At 32.6% G+C, this 12,005-nt stretch overlaps 1 protein-coding gene across 2 annotated transcripts; it reads left to right on the forward strand.

Moving 5' to 3' along the window:
* On the forward strand, window positions 407-4,236 carry LOC109357642 (cytochrome P450 81E8-like). 2 transcript variants are annotated; one of them, XM_019601619.1, is made up of 4 exons: window positions 407-1,017; window positions 2,390-2,705; window positions 3,444-4,050; window positions 4,126-4,236. In XM_019601619.1, exons 1-3 carry the CDS (start codon window positions 431-433, stop codon window positions 4,047-4,049), a joined length of 1,509 nt encoding a protein of 502 aa, XP_019457164.1. In that variant the 5' UTR covers window positions 407-430; the 3' UTR covers window position 4,050; window positions 4,126-4,236. The 2 variants fall into 2 exon arrangements, with proteins under 2 accessions (XP_019457164.1, XP_019457163.1); XM_019601618.1 differs by lacking the exon at window positions 4,126-4,236 and having other exon boundaries at window positions 3,444-4,098.

Consider the following 12,005-nt stretch of genomic DNA (forward strand, 5'->3'; position numbering starts at 1 on the left):
TCGATTAAATCGATTGAAATTATCCAATTTTTATAATTGTGTTCAAAACTTTAAAATCATTAATATTTATACAATTATGAGTATTTGTGATTGATACGGCTACAATTGTGAACATGATACATTTTAGACCATTTGCAAAACCTTGACATATTAGTATGGACCATCTAATGCTCAAATTTAAGAAAATGGAGAAAATCTAAAGACAAACCCAACTCAAGCCCCCATTTCTCTAGAACAAGATTGTTTGTCCCAAAATTATTATGATCCATTATTCATAGTAAGTCAATATCTTCTGAACAATATAAAAATATTAATTGTGTTTTAAATTTTTTTCCTAATTAAGTAGTACTTTTCAAATATGACAGGAATTGGGATACTAACAAGTGATTTTTGTCCTATTTATACATGACACAAATTTGTTGTTGTTGGTATGCACATAAAAGATAAAATGACCTCCTTCTTCTATTATCCCTTAATCTCTATTCTCTTCCTCATCACACTCAAATTCTTGTTCCCAACAAGAAAACTCAAAAACCTTCCACCTGGTCCACCATCTCTTCCTATAATAGGCACCCTCCACCTTCTTAAACACCCTCTCCACCGTACCCTCCACCGTCTCTCACAAAAACATGGCCAAATCTTTTCCCTCTGGTTCGGTTCACGCTTCGTGGTTGTTGTTTCATCACCGACCACCGTTCAAGAATGTTTCACAAAAAACGATATCATACTAGCTAACCGGCCGCCACTTCTCGCCGGAAAGCACATCGGTTATAACTTCACCGCCGTGACGGTGGCCCCCTATGGTGATCACTGGCGCAACGTGCGGAGGATTATGGCTGTTGAAGTCCTTTCGACGCAACGGCTTAACAGTTTCTTGGAAATGAGGAAGGATGAGGTCGTGAAACTTGTTCAGAATCTGGCGCGTGAGTCGCGTGAGGAGTTTGCTAAGGTGGAAATGAAGTCAAGGCTTTCGGAGATGACGTTTAACACTATCATGAGAATGATCTCCGGAAAAAGGTAACATATAGAAATTAACTAGAGAAATGCAACAATAAAAATTTAATTTTCCACATGAATTAAACGAAGCATTATATAACAAACAACAAACAAATGTTTAAGGGAAAAAACATATCACTTGTTGTCTCAAATGTTATCCAATTCAATAAGATTATTATGGTTACTAAAAAATTGAATAGTGAGAAACATAATTAAATATGTGTGCTATTTCTTATTAGATATCAAAATTTGATTGGACAAAGATGATTGATGATATATTTTTAGGATAGGTAATCTAACTACATTTAACCTTATGGTTGAATTTTGATGGACTCATGAATTTATTAATCACATTTAAATATCTTGGAGTATTTTATTTCTCCTAGAAGAACTTCTAAACTCAAACTCATAATATCATAGATTTATAGTAATTGGTTACATTGATAATTTCTTAATCTATAAAAAATCTTTACTAATAAGACATTGGTTGAGTGGTATAAAACTTCGTTAAACCTTAAGATGACCAAAAGCCTAAAGATTTGATTCCTAAGTGATACTTATTACAAGTAACAACCACACAACCCGAAATAAATTAGTTTTTTTGAGTTGGTATTACCAAAAAAAAACTATACAAATATTTCTGTCCAAATTTAATTATTTATACAGGGAAAAAGGTTTATCCGATATCTATTTTTGGCAATTTTGGGAGAACTTTAATATTTGTAACCCAAAGTGCAAATTGTTTTGGTTGTATGTTGAAAAGTTGAACCAAAATTATCAATGTAAACAATAATATTCGTATCATTTCCTTTACAATACACACAATAGGCTCCCTTTTTAGACAAATAGCCGGAAAATTTGAGAAACTGGTTGAAACCTAAAATTCAGGATTTGAAAGTTTATGATTGATACAATTATTGATTGAATTAGAAATATTTGATAAAATTAATTAATCAATTAATAGTGTGAAAAAATCACTTAAAACTCAGTTGTCAAAAACTATTTTAATTGTCTTATCAAACTAGAATTTATAACTAACAATTGTCTTTAATTCTCTCTCAAGCTATTACTTAATTTGTTTTCCAAATAAGCTGGTTAACCTATCGTGGAAGTTTGCAAGATACAAACAACAAATAAATAAAATAATTCTATAAAATAATGATAAGAAATAGAACTATCCTCTTGAGTAATGGAGAAGAATCCTATAAAAGGGTGGTCCAAGGAGAGAAATGTTAGATATATACAATGTGACAATAATGAGAAAGATTTTAAGATTTGAACTAGTTAACTAATTGAGAATCAACTTTACCATTTCCTACAAACATACCCTCTTCAAAGAATGATATAATCTTATATTATTTTAAATTCATTACACATAAATATGTGACAATAGATATTATGGAGAGGATTGTGATGTGACCGATGTGGAGGAAGCCAAGCAATTCAGAGATATCATAAAAGAGCTTATATCAGTAGGAGGGTCAAGCAATCCTGGAGAGTTTGTGAGTATTCTTAGATGGTTTGATTTTGATAATTTGGAGAAGAGGGTAAAGAGTATTGCTAGTAGAATGGACTCATTCTTGCAAGGACTCATTGATGAATATCGCAGTAAGAAACAGAGTTCCAATACCATGATAGATCATCTCTTACAGCAACAACAATTTCAACCTGAGTATTATACAGATCATATCATTAAAGGGATTATTCTGGTAATTAACTGTTGCCATATACTCTTTGCTACATCTCTATATTTGAATTGTTATTATATGATTGTTCTAAGTTATATTTATTATGCTGAATTAAGTGAACATAGTTTTCTTATAACATGAACCGTTAGAATAATAAATTTGGGTCTTACAATCGATCATAAATGATTATGATTAAAAGTTAGTTAATGCTCATATGATAGTCGTGTGCATGTAACTTTTAATCTTAACAGTTCAAATAAGATCCAATGTTTCATATTAATTGTTCTAATTTCTCACAATAACACATTGTTCCACTTAAGTTACTCTCATATGCTATATATATATATACATGGTTTTAAATGAGTCTTTGATGGTTACAAAGCCAATATGGTGAAGTTTTGGAAGTCGGTGAAATAGTATCACGACCACATTTGTTAGTAATTGTCCAAAACTTCCAAGTTTTTGAGCTTTTCGAAAAGCCGATCACAACTGATATTTAAAACCTTATATATATATTATATGTTTTTTATAGACAAATGTTATTATGTTAATATTTGTAGTAGGCGAGACTTGAACCATTAACCTCATTATCACTCAATTCCTTATACCCTCCGTCCTAACCACCTCGTCAACCTTATAACTCCCTTCTATATGTCATACATGTGTGTCTTTAATTGGTTTTGCAACTCAATCATGGAGTTAGTGACTGGATGAAGTCAATTATCGGCCTGGGTTTAATAACATTGTTCGACATTATAGGTTATGCTCCTTGGAGGAACAGAGACATCATCAACAACTTTAGAATGGGTAATGTCTACTTTACTAAACCATCTAGAAGTGTTGAAGAAAGCAAGAGATGAAATAGACACTCTCATAGGACAAGACCGCTTAATAAACGAGTCAGACATTTCAAAACTTCCTTACCTTCAAAACGTCATCAATGAGACATTTCGGTTGCATCCTGCTTTCCCATTATTAGCACCCCATTTTTCTTCAGAAGATTGCACTATAGAAGGATATAATGTCCCAAAGGGCACTATTTTGTTGGTTAATGCATGGGCCATTCATAGAGATCCACAACTATGGAGTGACCCAACACAATTTAAGCCCGAGAGATTTGAGAAAGATGGGGAAGCAGATAAGTTAATTCCATTTGGATTGGGAAGAAGGGCTTGTCCTGGCTCAAACTTGGGGCAACGTACAGTTGGGTTAACTTTGGGTTTATTGATACAATGTTTTGAGTGGAAAAGAACAAGTGAAGAAGAAATTGATATGACTGAAGGCAAAGGAGCAACTACACCAAAAGTAATTCCCTTAGAAGCCATGTGTAAAGCACGCCCAATAATTATCAACAATGTTTTTTGAGATATGGTGAAGACATTTTAATGAAATAATAATTATCTTATTGAACAGTGTTCAAACATAATATGTATTCAAACACAATATTTGTGTTTGAATAAGCATAGTAGTTTAGTTTCGTGAGTTTATTATGTGGTTGATTTACTTGTAGTGTAAAGTTCAAATGTAATAATACTAAGTTTCGAAATAAAGAATGTGATTAATATTATTTGTACTGCTAAATTTGTCAATTTGAAATAGTTTTCCAAAATTATACATTCATTTTCTCTTTTCACCCAATTAACTATTATTTTTCTTTAAACAACTACTATAAGAATATCTTAACAACAATATAGATGAAGCTTCCAAAATGTTCTCAAAACTAAAACCTCAAAATAGTGGAGGTTAATATTTATAAGATCATTTAATTTCAAAAATAGTCAGTTACTAAAAAAACCCTCAGAATTGTGTTATATAAGGAGAGAAGAAAATAACTTGTAGCTTGAGTTAGAGTCAAACTCCTCTCCATTAGGTTTTTTAAGTGTATTTTTAAAGGATAAAAATATAATATTAGTATAAATTAAAAGAATAAAAATGTTATTATTTTTTAGTTTTTTATGTATTTTCATCTAACTGTTATCTTCATTATTGGAGAGAAATCTGATTCCTTGAGTCCGACATTAAATGTTCAAATTAAAACTTAATGTAAGGACATTTGAATTCCTATGAGAAAAATAAAACTCACAGATATCCCGTATGTGCAACATCACCGGATTTTCCTGTTTTTGTGTGAAATCCTTTGTGTTGTAATTGCATTTAATTTGCTTATTTATTAAAGTTGGAAGTGTTAAAACGGATAATTTCCTTTTCGGTCAAATAATGAAACTTGTGTAATCATTGATTTCATAGTTTTAATCCTCGGTTTTCTAATCCTAATTATAACAGTTGGTCCAGGGACAGATTAAGTGTGAGAGTCAATTTGCAAGCTGAGTTATAAAAGAAAAATGAAAATAAAATATATTGAACTTTTCATTAATGTAATTCACGGCTTGAAGCCTTCATATTTCTCTTCTCTTTCCAAACTCAAGTAGCAAATGTTAATAGTTGAACCCAAAAAAAGAACAATACTTGAACAACATAATTGATGCTCAAGTCAATTATATATCTTTATGATTCATGGCTTCGGTTGCTAAATACTGACGAAGACTGAAATGTTATGTTGTAATCTCAACAAATAGAGCACCGACTCTAGATATTGCTATGCTTCAGTGAAGGCCTTTTTATGAAGTCTTAAAGCCTAGGGAACATGACGCAAATTGAAGCTCTAATGCATGTTTTGCTCTGAACAGCGTCGCTATCCTATCAATATGATTTATAAACATATAAAGCAGTTGTTTTGTATAAAATGTTATTTTGTTAGAAAAAATTGGTACTTACATTACTGATTTATTCCTACCCACAGGTCCAAATACATTGGATCGGGTACAAGTGGTCCAAAAGGTTAACAGGTAGACCAATATATGAAAATCATAGTACAAGATGGATATAATATCCTCACCAACCCATCAAAGTTTAATAAGGTTTAGACTTTATTTAGTTGAGAGAAGAAAGAAAGATGTGAGAGAGATTATAAAGAGAGTGAAAGAGATAAGAAAAATAAGAGAAAAATGGTAGATTTTAATATTATTTGGTAGGAGTGATATGAAAAAGAAAGAGAAGAGAAATATATATATTTTCTCATTCTCTCTTGTTTGGTCGGATGTAAAGTAAGAGGAAAGAAAAATATTGTATTTGAAAAGACAAATATACCTTTAAACAAAAACAAAGGAAACATATTATTAAATGAGATTTTATAAGGTCATAATTGTCAATTCATGTGTAAAACTCTGTCTCCAATAGCTTTTTCTAAAGAATTTTATGTGGGTCCCACCTATTTTTTCCCTCTCCATTCTTTCTCTCTTCTCAACCAAATAAGAGAAAAGCCTACTTTCTCCACAAGTTCTCTCCACTCAACTTCTTTCTTCTCTATTTCTCCACAACCAAATGAAGGCTTATGATGCGGTTTATAGGTTAACTTACATGGGAAGACTCCCTATAGGGTATCTAAGGGCTGCCATATAATCAAATATAGGCATGCTAGACTTATTAGCAGGAACGAAAAATAGCCTTCATCATGATGTCATTGGACATTCCTTCAATGTAAGGTAAGCATATCACATTCAATATAAATAGAGGTCATTTATAGAGGAAGTATCACACCCCCTCTCCCTTACTCTCTCTTTCTTATATACTTGCACTCTATAAATACGTACTTGAATATCAAAATTCATTTTTATGTACCCACCCACAATAGTCTAAGGCCACTCTAATGCCTAATTCAATACTATTCTATACTATTGTAGCACACAAAGGTTTTTCCTCTATACATTTCAACCCATCGATATTACTATTGAAGTTTCACATTAGACAAAGAGAGTTAAATTGTATGTTAGCTATTTCCAAAAAAATACTTTAGCAAAGATATTTTCTTTATGCAATCAATATTGAAAAAATTATGTGGATAGTGTAGTCAAACTATACTATCACACATTTGGTATATGTTTCAAAATATTTATGGGACTAGTGTAGTTTTCACAGAATTCGTGGATGTGGTCCACGTCTTTGGGGAGTCGTGAACCAGCAATGCGACTCCACTATCATCTCGTGCACCAGAGACATGAGATTGTTACATACTCTATCTTCTCCATGGAAGTTGTGTATGACATGCACGACTTCCATTATCGTGTACGAGAAACACGAGTTTGGATGAGACATGGTGAATTTAAAATTTTCCTTTTGACATGGATAATTTAGGTTATTTATTGATTTAGGAGTTAGTTTTAGTGAGTTTAGTATGAATTTTTGAATTTAGTTATGATTTATGATTTTTGATGTATAAAAATAATAGATTTAAATTTAAATAGTATGAGTAAAATGAAATTGTTAATTTTACTAAAGTGTTAGTTTTAGGGAGTTTAGTTAGAGTTTTTGATTTTATTTAAAATTTATTATTTTAGTTGTTGAAAAATAAAATGCATAAATTAAAATAATAAGGCAAAATTATGGAAATGAAATTGATAATTTTAGTATGAATTGGAAAATGAGTACATTATAAAAATAACAAAACGAAAATAGAATTTCCTAATGACGTCTATGAGATGATGTTCCATATCCAGGTGCCTTCCTCCTTCGAGGTGGTTGGACTCTTAGTTGTTGTTGTAGTTGATGTTGTCTTGCTTGTCCACTTGCACCTCTAACCAATTGTGGCTCCTCCTCATCTTCGTCATCATCTTCGACATCATCTTCAACTTATGAAGGCATTGTCGGCTGATAATACTGTTGAGAGTTGAATGCCGACAATTAAGTATTTGAAGTTGTGCCAAACATTGATGACATTCCTTGAAATTGTGAAGAAGATGCAAAATGAGAGAAGGAGTAGTCACCCATTGCTCCAAAATCATCAAACCCGAAGGGTTGTTGTTGTTGAGGAGCAAGAGTTTGAGTGTATGTCTGTGGATAAGTATCCGTCTGAGTTTGACTCTTATAACGCTGCGAGAACTCATGTGCAACATACATATCAAACTTTTGTGTAGGAGGAGCTTGGTAAGTAGTGGAGGATAAGGCAATTGGAAATAGTTGAGCAAATGCTTCCATCATCTCATTATAGTGTAGGTAGATGTCATTCAATGTTTGCATGGGATTTGGAAATACGTTTGTAGAGCACACCGATCCCGAATCATTCTAATGAAATTGTACTGAAAAAAAGCTGGAAAAAAAATTAGAATAATGAATATTAATTTAAAATTTAATATAAATTACAAATAGAAAAATTAAATTCTTATCGATCTAGCTGAATATGTTTCGTCCGGAGAGATGTATTTCCTAGTCCTTTGTAAGTACCATGACATATAATGTGAGTAATGATACAAAGGCTGGTCATCAGGAAAACTATTTACCACATAGTTTTCCCGATTATTCCATATCTGAATCCACTAATCATGCTTCTATCCATCTTGTGTTATTTCTCCAGGTTGATTGGATCTTGTTGGATGAGTTATTGCAGAACAAATTGCCTCATAACCCGATCAGTAGTATTTAATGACCTACTTTGAACTCGTGGATGTAGACAACGAGTTCCATTAATTATGTGTCAATCTCGTGGATGAGGTCCATGACTTTCACCTTGGTAAACATAGAATCAAAATTTTGGGGTGGGAATTGAAGGGTTTGTATTTAATGCGTTTAATTAGGGTTTATCATATTTAATTAGGTTTTAAGGAATGTAATTAAGATTTAATGTACCTAATTAGGGTTATGTTATGTAATTAGGGTCAGGGTTTTTAATTAGGGTTAGGTTATATAGGGTTTAGGGTTTATACTTAGGGTTCAAGGTTAGGGTTTAGGGGGAGGGTTCAAGGTTAAGGTTTATGGTGCGGTTTAAATTAGTTAAGGTTAAGGGTTATGTTATGTAGTTAGGGTTTATACTTAATTGTGAAGTATATAGTTACACAACTTACAACTTTGAAGGTAAGATAACTTAAAAATTTGATGTATTACACAACTTAATATATCAGAGAATTTACAAGTTCTAACATTACATAACTTAGGTTTGCCTTGAACTTTGACCGACTTCCCTACTTATGAATGGACATTTCTTCTTATTTTGTCCTTTAGTCCTACAATACCCATATTTTTTAATTTGTTGGGATTGAGAATCATCCATCTTATTGTATATGTGTGTAGTTTTTGGTCTTCTGGTATGGTTCCTACACATAAGCGGATTAGGAATAAAGCTTGGACGTAAATAAGGAGGCCAATATTCTTCATTACCAATGAGTTCAAACTCATGTCCATAAAACTCCAATAAGTTATCAAACCGATAAATTGATGAGATAAATTGCCCATAGTATAAGTTTAATGATGCACATGTAGCAACAACATGAGAGCAAGGTAATCTAAGTGATCAAAACTCTCCACAGTCACACCAATTTTCGATTAGTCTTACTGTGTATATCCTTGAGTGTCGTCTACCATCAGTACCAACAATCTCAACCTCCAAGACTCCTGAATCTTGTGAAAATTACGTACTAGTTGACATGTAGCTTTACGGTTATTTTCATTGATCACCTTAGTCAATTCGGCACAATATATATGATCTGCCCTTATCATGGTAGTTGCTTCATTTCTATGGTGAAGAAATGATGAATTCAACCTATGATATGTTGCTCTAACAAGGGCAGTAATGGGCATGACTCTTGATCCTTTTAGAACAGCGTTAACACATTATGCCAAGTTCTTGGTCATATGGTCGTACCGCCTCCCTTCATCATATGATTGCGTCCATTTTTATTTTGGGATGTTGTCAAACCAAACTGCTGCCCATATATTTTTTTGACGCAATACAACTAGCATTCACTCGCATCCTGGCCGCATCAACTTATATCCTACAACAAGTTTATCAATATTAACATAAATCAAATAAAAAAATATTTATCATAAATCACATAAATTTTAATACATACCCATTTCAATGAATTTTTCTTTCATATAATTATCGCGGAACTCCTTGTTGGAATTGCTAGCAACATGATGGATGCAATATACAAATTATACATATTACACCATTGTGGGAGCTCAGGACGAATTACACCCAACAAACCTGTACCCCTATCTGATATTATACAAATGTTCGGTTGTTGGGTAACATATGTCCGAATATTGTAGAAAAATCACTCCCATGCTTCTTGAGTCTCTCCTTCCATAATGATAAATGCTACTGGAAATACACGTCTATTACCATCTTGTGACCTAGCTATTAGCAATGTTCCAGTATATTTTCCACTGAAAAATGTGCCATCCTGTTGGGTACCAGTGAGGTAAGAATACACCTAGAGGGGGTGAATAAGTGTAGCGGATCACTAATCTCGCTGTTCCGATATTTGCGTAGAATACAAAGCTGCTGCAGTTAATCGATTATCAACATAATTAATCGATTAAAGACAGTTGTGTTAATCGATTATGGCCAGCACATTAATCGATTATATTGATTGTTTATTCTTTAAGAAATAGACTTTTCTTGCTTTGAAAATAGTGATGAATCTTGATCATTACTATCCTATTATTGATTCGTGATTTTATCTTGGTTCGTTTACGGGTCCACTTGCAAATTACATCTGGGCCTCCTGGTTGATCTAGGAGATTTTTCTTCACTATCAGAAAAGTTATTCAATTACAATCACACTTCCAATAATCCTAGCATAAACTTCTTTCTTGAAATCGTTGAGCCACCAAGCTCGGTTTGACCACTATCTACGCCTACTTGGATACCTCACTGTTTGCGCAATTTGGCCCCAACCGAAAATAACGCTCGAATCAAGACTCCCTGCCTTATGAAGACGACCGATTCTCAACTTGTGATGATACCACACAACACGAGAATTATCCTGAAATTACAGAAAATTTGTCGAGTTACTTTGCACACAAGATTATGTGGATATAGACTCTGAATTCGACTCTATAACCCTTGACAAAAGATCTCACAAACAGTCCTGAAAACTAGATGTGAAAATCGTGCAAGGTCTTTCAACTGAATGAAAATGTTTAGCACAATGGAAAATACTCTCTCTTTTATCTCTTGAGAATGCATGTAAGAAAAACTTCTCAAAGAATCAACAAAATAGCTTCGAAAATTAAGCACAATGAATCTTGAGTTTTTCTCTCTTTCTATTCTTTTTCATTGTTAATTGAAAGTGTGAAAAGCTTCTCTTTAAAACTGATTTGTTTTGTTTTAAACTAACATCTTTTGTTCATAACTGACTCAACTGATATTAATCGATTAAATAGCATGTTAATCGATTAATGTGTTTCTTGAAAAAAGTTTTTCAGTTATGGCTTAATCGATTAATAACTTGCTTAATAGATTAATAAGAAGAAATCCTAGGAGGTTAGCTACTATAACTCCATTTAATCGATTATGCCTTTGCTTAATCGATTAACGGATTTCACCAGGACTTAATCGATTATCAAATGAGTTAATCGATTAATATTGTTTAAAAATGGTTTTTCCTAACTATATGGTAAACACCCTATATGATGAGTGATCATGCAACATGATTTTTGAAATGTTTAATTCCTTTATGCACAAAAACATGTATGCTTAATGCAAATGCATGAATCTTACTTATCATATATATGTATGTAGATGTGATGCCTCATCCTATATGATTTTAAGTTTAGACTTTTTTGTGAGACACTTCCATCTTGGGTTTACCTAACCTAAATATAATACTAGGCAATCATCTTAGGACTCTAGAATATAAAAGCAATCCTAAGTTCTATGACGTTGACCTTGAGTTTTTGGTATGTTGTTTGTTGTGATGTCCAAGTCTTCAAGCTCCCATATAACACATTGTCTTCATCAAAACTTAGTAGGTTGGTTATAATGACACCCTTTGACTATTTTGTCATTTCACATCCACTTGAAGGATTGGTTTGCAAAAAACAAATCCTTCAATGCATGGCTTGAAAGCCCAAAATACCTTATCAAGAATTAAAGTATTATGGTCTTCATGGTTAGATGCAGAATATGTTACAATTGTACTTGGTGCATAATATTGGACATGATTCAACCAATGAGGTAACTCCTTGTAAGATCTCTCCCAATCACCATAAATTTGAGACATTACTATTTGTTTAGTAGTCCAAGCCTTCCTATATGTCACAGTATACCCAAAATGAGTGACTACCTCTTTCACTAATGCTTTAGTTGGTATACCAAGATCTTCAGATACTAATTGAATAATACAGTTTATGATAAATATTGAGTTCAATTTCATGTGATCTTGAGAAATATTAGTGGATACACAAGTGTTTCTTCCACTAATTTTTCTAATCTCCCAAATATCACGCTTCACACTTTTCGATGCTTGAATTCTCTATTCACAC

This window comes from Lupinus angustifolius, chromosome LG10 (assembly GCF_001865875.1).
Source record: "Lupinus angustifolius cultivar Tanjil chromosome LG10, LupAngTanjil_v1.0, whole genome shotgun sequence".
Taxonomy (NCBI): Eukaryota; Viridiplantae; Streptophyta; class Magnoliopsida; order Fabales; family Fabaceae; genus Lupinus; species Lupinus angustifolius.